Below are 21,129 nucleotides of genomic sequence, written 5' to 3'. Positions count from 1 at the left end.
CACTAATGCCATTTGTTTTATTTAAGAATTCATAATATTGTGACGTTCAAATCCTTATTTAGGGAATTTAAAAAAAACTAATTTTCAGCGTTTAAAACATAATTCTTAATAAAATATTGACACATTCAAAACAAAATTGATGCTACAGACATGAAGCTCTGTCATGCTTGAACTGATTGTCAGTAGCTGACGCCCTTTATGGGTACAGGAGCCTGGAACCACACGTAGTCATCCCAGTCCTCGTCGCCGCCACGGCTTTCATCGGTAAACAGAGAGATTACTTTTCTCTTCACGCGAATCGGAACTTTGAATTGTAATTTGGGGCGAAACCAGTCCACCCCGCAGTCCCGGTGGGCCAAAGCCAAGACCGAGGTCGACATCAGCCGCACCGGCTTGGCGTCCAGAAGAAAATCCGCCACGAAGACGGTCCTGAAAAGTTGCCTCAAGCAAGAGGACACGCGGAGGCACTGATCCCCGCAGGCCAGGGCGAGACCCTCCATGTTGATCTCGTACATCTCGGTGGGCAGGACGATGGATCCGCCCAGAAGCAGCAGCACTCGGGGGACCACGCTGAGGGAAAACAGGACCTCCAGCTGCTTCATCAACTCCTCTAGATCCTGAAGCGCTTTGTGTTGCGTTCGCACGTTCATACCGGCCGGCTTCAGCGGCCTCTGGATTATCCTATCCTTATCCTGAAAAAATAATTTCAAAGTGAGTGAATATCACGCGTCACGATTTGATTCCAGTCATTTACCTGCATGGACTCTTGACTCTTCTTCTCGTCACGCACCATCTGGTCGTAAGTCGTGGGAAGCTGCTGTCTCTGGTACAGAATGAACTTGATGATCTCGGTCACGAAGCGACACGAAGCGACCTTCGTGACTTGACCAGGGAAGGCGACTTTCACAAGCCCTTCTTCCTGCGCCTTCCTCGCCACCTCTGCGTCATTACTCTCCTGGTTTTGTTGTTCGGGCGGAACACCTGAACCGTCTCCTGGCAAAACAAAGCATCGAGAATGTTAAGGTTCAACATCAACCCTTGGTTACCCTAAAGTGATACACTGTGGTCATGATGCGACATATTCCACACACGATACGGTATGATATATTTATATACAACTATTATGTACTAAATTCAAGGGACATCTTGAGATTGTTCCACTATCTTTTACTTTAATTAAAAGAACTAAAAGCCAATATATGTCCAAATATCATCTTTAAAAGCAGCTGGAGTCGGCGGTAACTTCTTGACCTTAGTCAGCTCTGGGATTCCATTTTTCTTTTTGCGGCCCAGGACGTTATGACTGCCATCTAGCATATAGAAATGTAATAGTGACGCCAAAATGTAAAAACCATATTTTCAAATATATGCTTTATTTCACATGGCGCATGTGTGCAGCCTACTCCCATCAGTATGTGTGAATGCTTTGCGTTTTCAAAGTGCTTTGTGACCCTGGTCTAGAAAGGCGCTATATTTTCCGCTTCCGGTGAGCCTTTGATCGGCTGCTTGAACGTAAGCTCCTGCAATAATTGCCAAAAACAGTCGTTTTAACGACTACTTGTCCGGATATTATGCTCATATCACTAAAGATATGTCTCAAGCATCTCGGATCTATGATCGTGATGCTCTTTTCAACATCAGAGAGTCGATGGAAGATTATAACCTCGACCGTTATCAACGTCCGGTGAATATGTTTCCGGCTCCGCTGCTCATCGACTCGGACTCTGTGGAATATCGTTTGATCTCTCGGGTACCGGGCGATTTCCACAAGCGATCGAGTCGGTCTGGAGTTCAGGTCAGGATGAGACGTGCAGTCGCGATCGCTCGGAACAACTCTGACGTCATCGGACGTCTTCGATGTTTGATCGACATTCCTCTAGCTGCAGAGCTTGACGACACATCAGCGCTGCCGTCTGTCCAGACCTCAACGAAAGGTGGTAAGATTTTTTCATTTCCTCTCTTTAATTCGGCTTTTACAACCGAGTTGAACTTCAGTGACAGCTGGTACCCACATGACCGCTGTTCGCTTCAAAAGATCCCGCTCTGCACGCCTGTCAGTGACGCGGCGTCGTCAGTGACGTCATCGGTGCTGAATGTGGGACTTCTTAATGTTCGCTCAATTACTAATAAATCCTTTATTCTTAATGATCTTTTCACAAGAGTTAATTTGGATTTATTATGTCTTTCTGAGACTTGGCAGAGAGAGGAAGAGTTTATTCATCTGAACGAACTCTGTCCAGTAGGGAGCGCTGTCCTGGGGAAGCCTCGCCTCTCTGGTCGTGGAGGAGGTCTTGCTACTGTTTTTAGGGAGCGTTTTTCTTGCAAAGTGATTCAGACACAGGAATTCACTTCTTTTGAATCTCAGATGATCTTGGTTGGTTCTACAAGACCTTTCTATTGTGTGTCAATCTACCGCCCGCCTGGTCCTGCGGCGGTGTTCTTGAAAGACTTTAGTGACTTCTTATCTTCCATTATTCAAATGGGATCTGTCCTTATTCTTGGAGACTTTAATCTTCATGTTGATGACGTCACATCTTGTTCTGCTAAAGAACTTTTAACTTTAACAGAAGCCTTTAATTTTGAGCAACATGTTTCTGAACCCACTCATCAAAAAGACCACATTTTAGACTTAGTTTTTACTCTTGGCCTGGACATTTCTAATGTATCTGTACATGATGTCCATCTGAGTGATCATTCTCTTGTCTTGTTTAACCTGGACTTCATCCCTGAACCTAAGCCTTTGAAAGTTAGGTCTCAGAGGCGTGTCATCTCAGCCGATACTGCAGACAGTTTTTCTGCTATGTTTGACCGTCTTTCCTTAGATGACTGCCCAGACGTGGACAGTTTGATTCACCGTTTCACTGATCATTGTGTTGAAATACTGGATCAAGTGGCACCTGTTAAATCGAACTTGAAAATTCAGAAAAAACGGTGCCCTTGGACAAATGAAGATCTCCTGAGTCTGAAGAGACTTTGTCGAAAGACTGAGCGTCTCTGGAAGTCCACTAAACTTGAGGTGCATAGACTTCACCTCAGGGATCTGATGACTTCTTACAATGAGATGGTAGAAACTGCTAGATCTGATTACATCAGAAAACTGGTAGCAGCAAATAGGAAAAACCCCAAAGTTTTGTTTGACACGATTAATTCTCTCGTGTCTCCTGCTCCTCAAATCACGCCTGTCTTCTGTGAAGCTGACAGCAATGCATTGTTGAGATCTTTCATTGACAAAATTAAATTGATCAAAGAGAAAATCTCTCCCTCTTTGTTTGGAACCCCTACTGTCTCTGAGCCCCTCTCCTCCTCTTGGTCCTCCTTCACTGCTGTATCTTTGGGTGATATTTCGGCACTAGTTAACAAGATGAAACCCTCCTCTTGCTCAGATGACGTCCTTCCTTGTAGGCTTTTTATCCAAGTATTTGATGTAATTACATGTAATGTATTACATTAAAGGCGCCGACGAGGACGGCTGCCTCTTCCAGTAGCTCCGCAGCAATTTCTATAATTTTCTGTTTTTTATTAATTTTTTACTATAATCTTTTTAAATGGATACTTTTGAACATGGAAAGAATCGTCTTGTTTACTCAAGAGAGGATCTACTGTCGCTGAAGTCAATGGCACGGGCTGGAGATCGCCACGAGATCCCGATCGAACTTCAGCGCCGTTACAGAGGCTGTCGGGCAGGGAAGCGGCTAAAGGCTAAGCTAACGGACAATCGGAGACGTCACAGACCAACGATCCCAACGATCACGATGGGGAACGTCAATTCACTGACGAATAAGATGGACGAGCTGTCTGCCCTCAACAACCAGCGGATCTACAGAGAGAGCAGCTTGTTGATCTTCACAGAGACGTGGCTCACTCAGCTGACTCCGGACTCACACGTGGATCTGCCTGGTTTCAGCACCATCAGAGCGGACAGAGACGCGCGCGCGTGTGGGAAGCGCAGAGGAGGAGGTCTGATCATGTACGTGAATAAACGCTGGTGTAGCCCGGGACACGTTACTGTAAAGAAAGTCTCTTGTTGTCAAGATTTAGAACTGTTGGCTGTCAGCATGCGTCCATATTATCTACCGCGTGAGTTCAGTCACGTGATCGCGCTGTGTGTCTACATTCCTCCGAGCGCTGCGGCTGCATCTGCCTGTGAGAAGATCCACACAATGACAGCTCGACTTCAGAATCAAAATCCTGACGCGTTTATCATCATCTCTGGAGACTTTAATCATGCCAACCTGGACTCTACTCTGCCTACTTTCCATCAGGCCGTGGATTGTCCCACCAGGAATAACAGGACAATTGACCTTCTTTATTCCAACTTGAAGGACGCCTACAGAGCCAAACCTCTTCCTCCACTTGGAAGGTCCGATCACAACCTGGTCCACCTTCAGTCACAGTACACTCCTCTGGTGCAGAGACAGACTGTGACCACTAAGACAATCAGAAAGTGGACACCAGCTGTGGAGGACGCCATCAGAGACTGCTTTGAAACAACAGACTGGGATGTGCTGCTGAGGTCTCATGGTGAGGACATCGAGGGACAGACACACTGTCTAACAGATTATTTAAATTTCTGTTTGGACGTTGTCGCCCCTACTAAGACTGTCCGCTGTTACCCTAATAATAAACCGTGGGTAACAAAGGAGGTCAAGGATGTCCTTAACAGGAAGAAAGTGGCATTCAGGAGCAGAGACAGGGACGCCATGAGGTCAGCTCAGCAGGAGGTGAAGCGATGCTTGAAGGAGGCAAAGGACACCTACAGGAGGAGGTTGGAGGAGAAGCTGAGCCGAGAAGAAATAAGAGAGGTCTGGGATGGTGTTAAAACCATCACTGGACACAAGACCAAGGCCTCTCTGACTGCAGTGGACACGGTGGATGAGGCAAATGGACTGAACAACTTTTTCAACAGGTTTGAGCAGGTCACCTCACCCTCACTGCTGCCCGCCTCAGGACCTGCCCCACCTTCTTGTGTCCCCCCCAGCTCCACAGAACCACTTCCCAGCTTCACCTCACTCCAGGTACAGGATGTACTTCGGAGGATTCGTCCAGGGAAGGCTGCTGGTCCTGATAAGGTGTCTGCTCGACTGCTAAAGACCTGCGCTGCTGAACTAGCTGAGCCACTCCAGCATGTCTTCAACCTCAGTCTACGGCTGGGGAAAGTACCAACTCTGTGGAAGACTTCCTGTATCGTTCCAGTCCCTAAAAAGATCCGACCGAGTGTGCTGAACGATTACAGACCGGTGGCACTGACTTCGCAGCTGATGAAGACACTGGAGCGGCTGGTCCTCAAACATCTCACGCCACAAGTCCAGCACGCGCAAGACCCCCTGCAGTTTGCCTACCAGCCAGCAGTTGGTGTGGAAGATGCCATCCTTCACCTCCTGCATCGGACCTACTCCCACTTGGATAAAGGAAGTGGTTCAGTGAGAATCCTGTTCCTGGACTTTTCTAGTGCCTTCAACACTATCCAACCCACTCTGCTGCAGGACAAACTGACTAAGATGCATGTGGACCCTGGTCTGGTCTCCTGGATTACGGACTATCTTACTGATCGACCACAGTATGTCAGGCTGAAGGACATCAAGTCTGACACTATGGTGTGCAGTACAGGAGCACCTCAGGGGACAGTACTGGCCCCTCTCCTCTTCACCATCTACACTTCAGACTTCTGCTACAACTCAGAGCTGAGTCTCGTCCAGAAGTATGCTGACGACACTGCCATTGTTGGATGCATCAGGGACAACAGCGAAGACGAGTACAGGAGTCTGATACGTGACTTTGTGGACTGGAGTGAGAGGAACCACTTGCAGCTGAACACCTCAAAAACCAAGGAGCTGGTCTTGGATTTCGGGAGGTCCAGGACAAAGCCACGTCCAGTGTCCATCAGAGGCGACGAGGTGGAGATAGTGGACAACTATAAGTACCTCGGTGTGTGGATGGACAGTAAACTGGACTGGTCCTGCAACACAGACCATGTGTATAAGAAGGTTCAGAGTAGACTGTACTTTCTGAGGAGGCTTCGTTCATTTAACATCTGCAAGAAGCTCCTCTGCATGTTCTACCAGTCTGTGGTGGCCAGTGTCCTGTTCTATGCTGTGGTGTGTTGGGGTGGAAATGTGTCCAAGAGGAGTGTCAACAGGTTGGACAGGTTGATCAGGAGGGCTGGTTCTGTGGTTGGAATGAAGCTGGACTCACTGGTGACAGTTGCTGAGAGGAGATCATTGAACAAACTACTGTCCATCATGGACGATGACAGTCATCCTCTGAGCACTGTCATCAGTGAGCAGAGAAGCAGAATGAGTGCACGAATGCTCCTACCCAGGTGCAAAACAAATAGACTCAGGGACTCATTCATCCCTCGGGCTATTAAATTGTACAATTCTGAGTTCGGGGGCAGGAGTGGAGTGAGAGTATCTGGATGTTCTGTTCCATGTTAGTCTTATATAGTTAGTCTTTGTATCTTTGTCTTTGTTGTTTTTCTTTCCTTGACCTATGTTCTTTGTCTTTGTCTTTAGACTTAGATTGTGTCATCTTGTTCTTCCTCTTTATGTTCTTCTTATTTTATTTTTTATGTATTATTTTTTATGGTTTATGAAAAATTGCTGGCTATTGTAAAAAAACAATTTCCCAAAGGAGACCTCCTGAGGGATCAATAAAGTTTTACCTTACCTTACCTTACCTTAATTGGCCCCTGGGTTACCAATATGGTGAACCTCTCCCTTTCCACATGGGTTTTTCCCAATGCATTTAAACATGCCATTGTGGAGCCTCTGCTCAAAAAACCAGGCTTAGACCCAACTGACCTCAGTAATTTCAGGCCTATTTCTAAGCTCCCTTTCTTGTCCAAGATCTTGGAGAAGGTGGTGTCTGAGCAGCTGTCTTTGTTCCTGGATCAGAGCGACATCCATGAGAAGTTTCAGTCTGGCTTCCGTAAACATCACTCTACGGAGACAGCTTTATTGAAAGTGTCCAGTGACATCATGATGTCGGCTGACTCTGGTAAATTCACTGTTCTGGTTCTCTTGGATCGGTCCTCAGCCTTTGACACAGTTGATCACCAGATCCTGCTGAGAAGACTGAGGGATGAAGTGGGACTGTCTGGGTCTGTGTTAGAATGGTTCTCATCTTACCTTTCTGGGCGCAGTTTTAGTGTATCTGCCATTCAAATGAGGTCTGAATCGGCGGATCTGTTGTGTGGAGTCCCTCAAGGTTCTGTTCTGGGTCCTTTATTGTTTTTGCTGTACTTGATTCCCCTCGGTAAAATCATTCAGAGATTTCCAGATGTTTCTTATCACATTTTTGCTGATGACATCCAGCTCTACTGCTCTTTTGATCCAACTGAGCCCCAGAGGCTGAACAGCTTAGCCAATTGTTTGCTAGAAATCAAACAATGGCTGAGTGAAAACACTTTACAGCTAAATGTGGACAAAACTGAAACTCTGGTGATTGCTCCTGATGATAAGGTTCCAGGGTTGAGTCAGTACTTGGGTGACTTAGGTCAGTCTGTCAAACTGATTCAGTTTGCAGTTGATTCAGAACTCTGCAGCGAGAATTCTGACCCGCTCAAGAAGAAGAACTCACATCTCTCCGGTCCTTACAACTCTTCATTGGCTTCCAGTTTCTTTCAGGATCAACTTTAAAATTCTGGTTCTTACTTTCAGAGCTATTCATGGTCAGGCTCCTCCTTACATCACTGATCTGATCCAGCCTTACACCCCAGCTCGGGCTCTGAGGTCTGTGGATCAGAATCTACTTATGGTTCCACGCACACGGCTCAGGACCAGAGGAGAGAAATCTTTTCAGGCTGTTGCTCCTAAGCTTTGGAACGATCTTCCTCTCTCTTTGCGCTTGATGGAGTCTACTGACTCCTTTAAGAAACATCTTAAGACGTTTCTATTTGTTCAGGCTTTTCCTTGATTTTCTGGAACTCCTGTGTTGTTCTCAGTATTATCTTGATCTTTAAAGTATGTACTTTTTTGAGTATTGTTTTGATTGTTTAAGTGCTTTGTGACCCTGGTCTCGAAAAGCGCTATATAAATAAATATTACTTACTTACTATATAAATAGAGATTATTATTATTATTAATAAAATAACTATGATACAAAATAAAATATGATGTGAAAACCCTTCCCAACAAGAAACTAGCTCCCATAACCAAAGGACGGCTTCGTGTACGATATGGTTTGTGAGAATGTTGCCAGGTGCTCGCCAATGCACAGCCGAGACTGTAACATGAAGAAAAATAAATAAGCTCCGACGATTCCCCCCCCCCCCCCAGAACCTTACAAGTGGATCAAAGGAAAAAGGCTTCCCTTGATTCCATAAAACTGTTTTATTTTGTGATTTCCTTGAGAAGCTGAGGAAACGTTCTTACGTTGAATAGAAAAATGACTACGGATTAATGAAAGTATGATGGCTGACTCAACAAATACTCCTCTACCATCTTTTGAATAACCAAAAGCTACATTGTGTTGCTCTTGATGTTATCTTGATCTTTTAAGTATTATATTGTATTGAGTTTTGTTTTGGTTGTTTATGCGCTTTGTGACCTTGGTCTGTAAAAGCGCTCTAAAAATATAATTTACTTACATTAGTTTGGTCGTTCTTGTATTTATCATGAATCTCTCTGTAGCAATATATTTTGTTTATTATTGTACTCATTTAAGGGGGGGGGGGGTATAATGTGTATTGCTTTACTATCCATTTGATTTCCCCATGTATGGATGCATACCATCTCAAATAAAGACATAAAATATACAAGATGTTAAGAAAAAATACATTTGCCAGCTGCAGATTAACACTGAAAATTATAAGCATAGACACTTTTAATGCTATATATATATATATATATTCAACAAAATTAATGAAACAACACTGATATAAATGTTAAAATACTCATGAAGTTGAAGAGTAAGATGAACGTCACCATCATTCTCTCGCTTTAATGTACTATACAAAAAGTACAAATATATATATATATATATATATTATGATAAATAATCGTTTTTTAATCACCGTTTTCTGTTGAAAACTGTGATAAAAGAGAACAGTTACACAGACTATATGAATAAAGGAAGAAACTTACCAGCTGGAGTTTCAACAGAGGATATAGTAGGTTTATCACATTCTTCTTCGATTACCAATAACTGATCATCTTTTACTTTTACTTCACATAAATCTGTCTCAGTTTCTTTGGCGTGGATTCGAGGACTTTCTTCTACACACGATGGTGTCGTCGGTTCAACTACTTCCGCTTTGGATGCGTTCAAATCGTCGGAGCAAATCTTTAAAGTCTCTTCCTTACGAGTCGCGACATCTTCTTTCGATTTGTTTTTGTTCTGCGAGGAAGAAAACGACAGGCGCTTCTTCACCATCTTTTGGACGTTGATATAAATCGAGTGGACACGACCTGACGTCAGAGGTTTAAAAATGTTTGCTACACGAATTTGAAAGTTTCCGCTTGGATTTGCCGCAATGCACCCTGGGAGGTGCGGCGTTCAAGGTTGTAGTACAAATAATACGCGACTTAATACAAACAAATAAATGATTAGTATTAAAATACATATATTATTTGATGTTTCTAAGGAAGTATTTTTTATAAGCGATTAACATCTTACGTTATGCTATCACACAAATGCATAACAATGGTAGCGTATTCGTCTTTTTAATAAAGCAAAAAAAATAAAATCAAGTACATATATTTTAGCTTTCGCTTTAGACTGTTTTACGAATTCTGCAAAATATCAAATATATATTTTCTTTACCAAGCAAAAGCATTCGATTTGTGGGTTTAAATAAATAAATAAAAATAAAAAACATAAGAAATGGGACAAGAGCTTCTGCAATAACAACAACAACATCAATAATGATAACACATATAATAATACAAATAATAAAAATGATAATCTCAGTTGGTGAATAGTAAAAAAAGAAAGCCTTTGAAAAAAATGTTTGTGATCAAGTGGAATAGAATATGAAGTCTTTTCACTTTTTTGCTTGATTCAATTGATAAAAACAGAGAATTTTATCCGTCTCTTCAGTCTGCTAGATTTTTGAAGACAGGCTCAGCAAAGCACCACATGTTAATGGCCCTAGTTACAAGGTTTGATTTTGCCTCCGAGGCACGTAAACAAGGGTGAAAAAACAAACACAATGAGCTTTGCCGATGCATCTACATAGTAAACACAACTGTCCGTTAAAAACCATTTCCTTCCATGGGTTTAACAAAACCACTTATAGCGTCTCTTTATTAGATGTTGGACATCTTTTGTACTCACCAGTATGTGTCTGTTTGTTCAAAACTCTCTTTTCATTTAAATATTTACATTAGAAAATGTGCTTAAACATGTTTTAACAAGGTTCTGGTTTGACTTGACGTGGTTGTGTTTGTTTATTCCATAATGTTTAAGGTCTGCCAACAAAGATTGCTAAACGCTTGGGATAAAACAAACGTAGGATCAAAAAAAGATTGGTCTGAAAATCAGATATCAAGTGGAAATTAACTTCTTGGAAAGGCTGCTTGTGAATGTGATTCATCAAATTAAAATAATTCACCTTTAACGTCAATAATTTTTGCAGCGCAAGCTTAAACTCACTTACAAGTGACTCTCCCAACAAATGTGCTGATGGCCACATCGCCAGAAATGCCTCCACTCTCCCGCATTTATCTCCATGTTCCTTCTTGCTAATCAGAAAATGTGATGAGGCCAGCAACCCGCAGCTTTTCTCTCTCCAGCCTGCACAAGTGGTTCCTTCTAGTACACCAGGAGACTGGAGCAAGGTCATCGACAGCACTCCTGTCAACATGGAAGATAATTACACGTGGTTCTTAATGCTCACTATCTGTTAGTTTGTAATTAAAAAAGAAGGCGCGTAACTCTGAGTGGAATTACTTTCATGCTTCAGCAACTTCGTATTAGTTGAGCTGTTGTGTTGTTTCGGGAGACAAGTGACGGAGAATAGACCTTCCAAATGTGTACGTGAAGCATTTATAATCACCTCTTTTAGACGAGTTGCCGTTCACGTTAAATAGTTTCGCGGCGAGAAAAAAGGCTATTTACCTTCTCAGTGTGAATGCGGCAGAAATATTAAGGTTGGACTCCAGAGACGAACTGATGCCACGTCGTGTCATGTGGAGGTCAGGCCCACTTATCTTCGAGAGGAAGGGATTTACATAAATGAGGTATTCATACATACGCTTGTCTAGCTACACCAAAGGCCTGGTGACCAAATCTGACCCACAAAGTCATTCTATGTGGCCAACCAGAGCTTTAATACTGTACAGTAGTGGATGAAATAATACGAATTAAATAAGTGTATGTTGAACAAATGTCATCATGTCAATATGACCACCTGGCAATATACCATTTTAGGTCTAGTTTAGGTGCTTGAAATGCCTGACTCCATGTGTGTTGAAATACAGAAACGGGGTTGCCGACCAATCAAATGCTTGAACAGAGGAGGACGATAAACAGAGTAACATTCTTTGTCTGTATCTTTCCTATTAGTCGGCCTTTGCTTGTCTTGGTGACAGTTTCCCCACTGCTCTCAAAAAGAGGATGTTGCTTTAAAAGAGAAATATCATTTTACCAAAGAAAGAAAGGTTTGATGGCGAAAAAAACATAACTTCACTTAAATGTATTTTGAGGGGTAAGAAAATATCTTTATTTAAATCATCAAAAAGTTGCAATCTTTGATTTGAAATACTTACCTAACTTCAACTGTTGACATTATAATCACCCAGATATACCAAAGAAAGATAAATATTAGTTTACTATAGATGTAAGTAAGTAAGTAATTTTTATTTGTATAGCGCTTCCGTCTGTTTTTTTTTTAAAGTTGAGGCCGCCAGGGGGCGCTGGAGGTGAAGGGAAGAATTCCATTTAATTTAATAGAATATCATATTTAATCAAATATTTTTTTTTAACCATTTGCCCTGAGCATATAACATGCAAACTTTCTTGAACTATGGATTCTCAAGTTTTCTATTCCTCCTAACCACACCAGCCAGTGAAGAGTTTTAAGGATCGGAGAAATGTGAGTTCTTCTACTGGAGCAGGTCAGAATTCTCGCTGCAGAGTTTTGTTTTAACTGCAGACACAGCTCCTTCTTGTTCAGCCATGAAAATAAACTGTTACAATAGTCCAAACGAGAAGACACAAACACATGGATCATAAGCTCCAGATAGACACCATTTCCTTAAGTTTTGAGATTTCTCTCAGTTAAAGGAAACAGTTTTTTTTCGGTGTTGTACTAGACCTTAAAAGAAAGTCCTGCTCCCACCCCAATTTTCTTTCCAAGCTGAGTCAATGCAGTCAATATATTTGTTATGTATATTGATCCTGAAGACAACCAATGCTGTAAAATTCAAATGACTGATATTTCAAATGCTAAATAAGGCGTTAAATGTATTCATTCTTATGACGAATTAAAAGGTGGGTGACAATCTACAGTCTCTTTAGACACAAGAAGATTGTTAATCCTTGAGTCTCCTTAAAATGTGGTAGATATTAAACTTATAAAGGACCTCTCCACTCTCTTAAATCAAATAAAATACACCTTTTTCAGGGTTTTTTTTACACAATTTTTTCAACAACCCAAGATCAACGCATATTTGTAAAGTTCATATTAATTGCAGGGTTTTTGCATCTTATTTAATGCCAAAAAGAACCAGCAACCTTTCCAAATATAAGTTGCAACGTGGACGTTAATCATGAAAAGATCATTGATTTAAAATCATATATAAAACTAAAAGAGAATTATGTTACACCAAAATATTACACTCATGATCGCTCCGAGGTCACATCTCAACTTTGTTGTAGAAAACTTTTTTTTTAAGAATCTTAGTGGGAAGTTGCACTTTTTCTGATTTGTAACCACTGCCCTGGGCTAGTACTGAAAACGGTTTGGCAACAATTTTAATCTCTCCAAATGCTTAAAGTTTCTTCTGCCTTCTTTCGCTATGACCTCTGAGTTGACCTCACTGAGGGATAAAGTGAAACAAAAAAAAAAGATGATTCCATTCGATCGGCATCAACAATAACCACCGGATAAGGAACTTGTTGAGAGTCTTTTTCATTGCAAATCTTTGGGATTTATCATTTTTAAAACTGTATGAACTGCATGACAAGAGAGTTTCCCGGAGGAGTGACGTATCATCTTCATGGCAAAAAAAACAGTGAACGAAGACGTCAAGGTTATCAGAAAGCAGCAGGTGTAGGTCACCATGCCCGGAGAGCTACCGGGAGAGTTCCAACTTGAACTCAGTCTTGCATAAAATACAATCAAACCATGCATGATTTTGACAGCAGGTATTTACTCAAAGGTCAGACAGGTTTCTCTCTTTGAATCCACTCCAGAAAAGGTTGAACAAAGGGAGGTTTATTCAAAACAGCACAAAAAAGAAATGTCTTTCTTTTGGGTTCTTGGAAAAAAAAAAAGACAAATTCTTCCTTGTTCTTATTTTAACCAAGTATTGGTGCGTATTTAATCTCTGTAAGCACAACTGTAATGACATGACTCCACCAGTTGGTGGGAGTGTAAGTCTTGGAACAGAACAGCTCATGAATTGGAAGAGAAAATGAAAATGAAGTCAACCTGGCACTTAAATGTAAGTTCTCATTTATTACAATTTAAATAGCACCCGGACGCAAGGTCCTTGAAATCGTATTGAATATAGTGTGACAGTCGGCTGGGAGTCTGCCACAGAGAACAATGCAGGAGTCTCTCCTTTTCTGCAGCTCAATATGAAGCCGGGATCTCACAAAACCCCCGAGCCAGTGCAAGAATGCCTCTCTTCTCCCAAACAGTTCAAACTGAAAGTGAACAGTTTTGCTCTGTTGAAATTGAGCCCAACCTCCCAAATAACACCAAATGTCATCTGTTTGAAACGTGTACGATTTAGCCAAGTATTCAGATGCATTATTCAGTAGCAGCAGCAGCAGCCAACACACTACAAGTTCATTTCTACTCCTTGTCGGACTGGACTCGATAAACAGGAAGTAGAAATATATTTATTCCAATAATATTATTGTTTGGTTTCCTTTAAGCCTTGAGAGTTTCAAATATGTATATTGCTAAAATACCACAAAATATAGTATATATATAATATACAGATATCATGATCCAAACGGATGATCTAGCTTTAATGTTAAAGAACTAAGTAGATATTTAATAGTTTACTTATTTAATTTATTTAAAAGGACAATGTGCAGTTACATTAAAAAGATGGCAGCACCAAAATTTAGCACAATGCTACTTTCCATTTGTAGTAAACCTTACCTTAGTAAATTTACTAAAACTAATACAGATGATAAAATATGATGGAAAAGTTTATGATTTTTGGGTGATATTATGGAGTCATGAACATTTGTTTTTATTTAAAACCAACTCTATAGATGTAGCTTTAAGGGTATGTTTTCTGCTGTCACATTGTATTTGGATAATTGTTTAAAAATAAGTTTACCTAACTAGTTGAGTTTAACAATGAAGAGCTTTAGGTCCTCTTTCTGCCCTATGTTTAGAAGAAAACATGAGGAAAAAAACGAGGTGGTTTATGCCGAAAAAGATCTAGGAGCTGATCCAGGTGTGACCAGTTCAATTTTAAATATCTACCTCCATGGGAATTGTTGTATAAACAAAGCAGGGCGTGATTACAGCTGGCTGGAGGAGGAGGAGAGAAGCCATTATTACGTCATAATGGACTCCGCTCTCGTAACATCTTGTTCGCTAAGATTTGAGACGGGGGAAGAACTTTATAAAGTAATAACTTCTGAACATGGTCTTGATAATGGACTTACTGCATATTTTCCTGAATCACAGATTTATCTCACTGTAGTTGGGTAATGAAAATCAAATGCACATTTATCAAGCAAGAAATATAATAAACAAATAAACATGTTCACTATAGTATAAAGGGAAAAACAGTTTACAACTGACCAATAGAGGGCGCCATCTTAGATTACACGACCGGCAAAGTTTCAAAACACACATTTATAAATTCCGATGAGATGAAACTTTAAATATTCTATCATTTGAATTTGAAAACATTTGTAGGAGCTTCGAACCATCACAAACCTGTTAAAACAGGAGGAATGACGGCGACAAGTGATGTTTCCTGACTGTCAGTCAGCGCCACTTCGCCCCCTGCTGGCCACATCACTCGACTATAGCATAATAAACTATATATTTTATAAGAATAATTCTATGGAATTTCCATCATCATTTAAACTTAATTTCAAATATTATTAAAAGTTCTTGAATTCAACTCTCCTTAAACTGAACGAAACTGTGTCCTAGACGTTTTCGGGTTTTCTTATCCTATCATTGAACTGAAAAAAAAACATTGAAAGACTGATCTTCTGAATTGTTTCTATGTTGAATCTGTTCAGCGATTTCAACCGTTTATCCACACGTGTGATTATCTGCTATGTCGACTAATTGGCATTCTGTCCAGTTGTTATAATTCTCGACAGCGCTTTTATTCATGACTGATGTGTATCAGCCGCTGTCTTTTGCTCCTTATTAAAAAAGTCTTGATTATATAACATATGTGTTTACGCATTAAATAATATTTATTAAAGCTAAAGTCTTGCACGAAAGACTGGACGTTTGCTTTATTAATCTGGGAACAGAAGCCCGTCAAGAGGCTGGTCGAGGTTGATCGATTGAGTTGGTCTGAAAGTGAATTTAAATTGTATAAAAAAGTCATTAATTCAACTTGCATTGGCCGGACTGGTTTGATGAGAGACTTTAGACATTAGCAGGTAATTAATGTTTTGAAATAAATGACAGATATTTCCTCTTTTACACAAAAAATACATATTTTTTATTTAGAATTAGCCTCCGTTTCTGCACGAGTACCAGAGTAAAAGCGAATTCTGTAACTCCCCCAAGTGCATTAGATGTTTAATTCTATTGATTCTTTTCCTAAGAGCTGGATGAAAGTCTCTTCCCAGGCTGCGGGGAGACAAGTTGACCACAAGCGGTGTAAACAGAATTTGGAATTCTGTATTCAAAGCGGATTTAAAAATGCAAAGTTATTCATCGTCAGCTACCCAGATTGGTTACAGGGATGTGAGAAAGAAAGTAATTAAAATGAGATGGATTCCAGAGCAGCCTCTTACCAAACGGGAGACGGCAACTGATTTTGAGGGAACAAAAAAGACAGGAAGAGGGTGAAGCGAGATGGTGTTTGACTGCAGGGGGAAAATATATTTACACACACACACTAGTGAGCATGTTTGCCGTGTGAGTGGGTGTGTGTGCGAGTTTCTCCGTTTCACATCAAAAACTGAAATCTTTTTGATGCATTCGTAATCTGCAAACGCTTTCACGTATTTGTCGTACGTGTATTGACCTTAATCTGTCAGTGATAAACGTTATCACAAGGTGTTTGTTGGATTGAAAGCTTTGTTTTTTTTATTTGATTTGAATTCCCTGATTGCATTTCCCTCCCAATTACCAAGGTGAGATCCGCTCCAAGAGCTCTTCTGTGGTTTGTAAACAACAATTTAGAGACAGAATCTCATAGAGTACCTGGTACAATTCACACCTTTGTTGACTGGATATTTGCTTATTTGTCATAATATTATGTCTTTATTATTAAAATGGTTCATATATATATATTTTAACACAGCTAGCTCAGCACAGAGGCACCTTTTTCAATCTACAATTTTAAAGCAACATTTATTTATTTTTGTTGGGTTTCAAAAGTCCCACTGCATTGGAATTGTAGTGTTTATTAACATTAAGAAAAACCCATTAAATCTTTAGCACTCCTCTTTTCAAGAAGGGTCACATTAAAGTGATAGTTCACCCAGAATTAAAACTTTTACTCATTTTCAAATCACCCTCATGTCGACTGAGGGTTGGGATTATTTTCAAAGTAATCTGTTTCTTTTTAGAGTTATAGGCAAAAATGTTTGTTCATTTTAATGAAGCGACTGGAGCTCAGTTGTCTTCATCTTCGTCCAAAAAGACACTTTAGCATTAGAAATCCTTCCTTGAAAATTTTAATAAATCCGTATTTTATAAATCGGTCTGTAGAAATGCTCAGTCTCCTGGCTCACATCTTTCCTCATTTACACAATACAAGTGTCCACTAGCATAGCAGTGCTAAAAACAAAGCTAAAATATAGACATTTAATTGTTTAAGTGTCTTTTTAAAGGAAGATGAACCTGATTAAAATGGAAATACATTTTTGTCCATAATTCCAAAAAGGAACAGATTAAATAATCCGAACCTTTAGTCGACAGTAGAGGGTGGGTAGAAAATGAGTGAAGTTTGCATTTTGGGGGAACTATTTATTTAAATAGCCAAAAAGAAGGCTTTATAAATGTGTTCTCTTCCTCCCTCTAGTGTTGGAATATCTAAACTGCAACGTCATAATTTCTCTGTTGAGCCTTCGCCAATGTGTACTTTCTTTTTATCAACCAAGATTAAAGCTCTTATTGATTCTTTTTCTTGTTTTATTATGTTCTCAGTACTTTTATGAAAACACTTTTGTAAACTAGCTTTGTCGGTAAAAACCCCCAGCTATAGTAATGTTTAATACACAATACACACAACACAACAATGCAGTTAAACAATTTCCCAAAGGAGACCTCCTGAGGGATCAATAAAGTTTTACCTTACCTTACAATATATTGCCATTCTTCTTGAATAAAAGTTTCTTAAGTTAAGAAACATTATATTTTATTAAATAAATATAAATATGATTCATCAAAATGAATCCAAACTTAACCTGTGAATAATATTATTTAAAAAAGTTAAATGTTTTTGAGTTACCCTCCTACTTCTCTTTCTACCTCTGTACAGAAATATTATTATTGCTAGGGTTTATATTGTACACCTACAGGCTGCCATAGGAGCACAGAAGACAAAAACAGGCCTAAGGGCACTGAAGTAAGAAGAATGGACTTGTCGATGCAGCAGAAGCAACCTGATGTGGATTGTAGCATGTGTTCTGCGAGCAATGGTCAGCAAAAATGATCAGTTGGTTTAACATGAAACAGTTTGGAAAAGCACATTAACCGGCATGAAAAACCCGAATTGTCAAAGCGTAGTAAAAAATCCATTACATTTCTGCCCAACCACAGATGATGGCGTTTAATGGAAGTGGAAATGCTGCCCGAGTCTGGTCGCTGGTCCAGGTCACAGTTAATTACAGTATGTTCACCAGCTGCCTCCGACCGAGAGCCGGGACTCTTTTTTTTTTTTTTTGTTATCACAGCACACAAACCAACTTAAGAGCAGAAAATGTGAGCAGAAAAATAAAAGTATCTCATCTGGTGTCGACGTTTAAGGGGAAGTTGCTCAGTGCATTAATCTGCCAGGCTGTTCCTAACCTTCCCTAATGAAGTCTGTGAAGAATCTCTTTTAATTAAGTGCAGGGGCTGAGGTCGATGCCTCTCCTCCTCCATTAGAAAAAAAGGATTCCTTCAATCTCAACTGCCAATGACTTAGGCGCCGGTGGAGGACATGTCTCTCTCTCTCTCTCCACGCTCCGGTCTTTTTTTTCGAACGATGCTGGGCTAAAAGAGAGTTTATGATGACTGTTGCCTTAAAAACACGAAGATCTCCACCGCACACCGATAGAAGTGTGACACTAGAAAATAATAAAAAAAAGAATGAAGTTGCAGGAAGTGTGGATCAATGAGAAGTTTGTTAGGTTGAGTGGTGAAATTTTGTCATTCAAACAAACATATTTTGAAATACGTTTGTCACTCGTTCATCAATTATTTGTATTGTCATTCTTAGTCAGTTTCTTATCTGCAGGAACAAAAAGTTTAACCATACGCCCTCAAACACACTAAAAAAATGTACCTTTCATCTCAATGGACGGTGAATAGATTTGTTCTTAACCCCAAAAACATGATATCCTAAACCCATTCGTGTGATTTTCTTTAATGATTTAAAGTAACAAATAAAATAAATAAATAGATGTTTCGAAGGTTGTAGTCTTCCTCTCCAAGAAGCAGTAAATATTTCATCATGACCATGTTTTCAAATTGTTACTTTATAAAGTCATCCTTGGTCTGAAATCTCGTCGAATGAGAGTCCAGACCTGTGTGTGCGAGATCGTTGGATTTTCTTTGCTTTTGTGTCGTTGTTTTCTCTTGTTCCCTTCCATTGTTAATTCTTGTTTAACTTCTACTATTTTTGCATTTTTGCCCTTATGCGTAAGTGCTTAGTTTGTTCTTGTTTTTGCGCTATTTCTTTTTACCTCTGTGCTATATTTTCTGTTTTCCAGGTTCGTGGTTATATCCTTTTCCATCCTGGTTCAGTGGATGTTTTTTTGGGGTATTCGACTTTGTTACGTTTTCTTTTTTTAGTATTTTTTTTGATTGTACCCAATTGGCTTTTGGTTCTTTAAAAAAATAAAAAAAACTTTTACTCCACTTTTAAAAAGTGTCTGCTGGTTACTCCCATCTCCTATTTGATTCCTTAATTGTTGCACCTCAAGGGTGAACTATTTATCCTCACCACATACAGTGGTTCTGGTATCGACGGTGCAGCCATGTTGATTCAATAAAAAAACAAAGTGTAACATCTTTAAACAAAACGGGGTGAACTCATTAGTTTTGATCTTTCGCATGATATTGAGTTTGGATTTAAATCTCTACCGTGTATCCCGTATTTAGGACACGATATTTACGTCTTCAGATATCTTTTACAAATAGAATCTTTAGCAGAATGTAACTCGGATGTACAGATATTGGCCTTGAAATAATACATACCTCTGGCCAATCGAAGAGCTCCAGGTAATCCGGTAATCCTTCATGCCTGCCTATAATGGTATATAAAATGAAAAAAAAGGTGCATTAAGTCATTTTATTTTTTTTAATCAAACCGATAAGAAACTAATAAACATGCGCGAGCACTATTGCGAAGGAAGAAGCAGCAACGGGGTCAAACAAGGTGACTGCACAAGCTGGAGGGAATGCTTGACCTTGTGGTTGATGGAAGAGATACTCAGCTGATAAAACCAAATGATCAGTAAATGGCCATTAAACTTTATATTTTGTTGTAAGCCTCACAGCTGATCCTTACACGAGAATTTTAATGACACTTTAAAAGAATTCATCTTGTTTCTTTGTTCCCCACATCGTTTTTATTACGAGTGGAACTGATTTAATTAGGAATAACAATACAAAGGTGATTGAATGAGGCAGATTTGAAGACGCTCCAGTCATAAGAGGATGAGAGTCATGCTTGTATCAGGCACACTGCCTGGATTAGATCATAGCTCAACCAATCGCTTTAAGGTTTTAATTCGTTTCTTTCATCATTTTTTTCCATGTTATTCCTCTACCATGAATGGCATCATTTCCCAGTTTCAGTAAGAGTCAAGTAAAGGTCAACTAATATAAAAACCCAACACTTCTGACTCACTCACATGTTTCAAATGTTGAAGTCTCCAAGATGCAGAAAGTCCCTCATCAAGACCATGTTTTGAACTTATTAGTTTATAAAGTTCTCCCCCGTCTGAAATCTCGGCGAACGAGAGGTTATGAGAGCGAAGTCCATTATGACATAAAGGCTAATCCAGCCAGGTGTAATAAAACCCTTCTTTGTTTATACAATGAGTCCCTTGGAGTTGGAGGCTGTTTTCACCAATCACAGCAGAGTGGACGTGGTTATGTTCAATGAGATTTCATCTCCAGGAAAGGGTTTTCAGTGGGCGGGGCTTAAGCTATTAACGTCCTTAAACAGGTTCTCCAGGTGTCGATTCCTGTCCCAAATAAATCACAGTTGAGCTAGTTGCTAAAAACTGTATTTAATACGGGGTTCCAGTTCAGTTATTTGTCATCACATTACAATATTTGTTTACTCTTCATGTTAAAATTATATTATGAAAAAGTATGTTATTGTGTTGAATCATCAGAATCAGAATCGGAAAACTGTATAGCCAGTGTTTTGAACAAAAAGCTAGAATTTGTTTTGTTGCATTATGGAATATACAAATAGAATAATATAAATGAAAATGTTGTGTTCCCCAGTTGTCCAGTCTTTTCCTGGGTTTCCTGGTATTTCGTTTGCTCTCTTGACAGTCTGTGAGTGCGATGCTTGGCAAGATCCACGGCTGTCAACCATCAGGCCATTCAGCGTTGCTGCATAAAGAGTCTGC

At 39.9% G+C, this 21,129-nt stretch overlaps 1 protein-coding gene across 1 annotated transcript; it reads right to left on the bottom strand.

Annotated features, from left to right (window-relative positions):
- Window positions 1–70: 70 nt before the first annotated feature.
- mad2l1bp (MAD2L1 binding protein) lies at window positions 71–9,424 on the bottom strand. Its single transcript, XM_087802348.1, has 3 exons — window positions 9,084–9,424; window positions 755–993; window positions 71–692 (listed from the first exon to the last, which is right to left on the bottom strand). Exons 1-3 carry the CDS (start codon window positions 9,370–9,372, stop codon window positions 180–182), a joined length of 1,041 nt encoding a protein of 346 aa, XP_087658474.1. The 5' UTR covers window positions 9,373–9,424; the 3' UTR covers window positions 71–179.
- Between the last annotated feature and the right edge of the window lie 11,705 nt (window positions 9,425–21,129).

The sequence above is a fragment of the Callionymus lyra genome, chromosome 11, assembly GCF_982586985.1.
Source record: "Callionymus lyra chromosome 11, fCalLyr1.hap1.1, whole genome shotgun sequence".
Classification (NCBI taxonomy): Eukaryota; Metazoa; Chordata; class Actinopteri; order Syngnathiformes; family Callionymidae; genus Callionymus; species Callionymus lyra.
The sequence above is the reverse complement of the archived record's forward strand: the minus strand, read 5'-3'. Positions and strand labels throughout refer to the sequence as shown.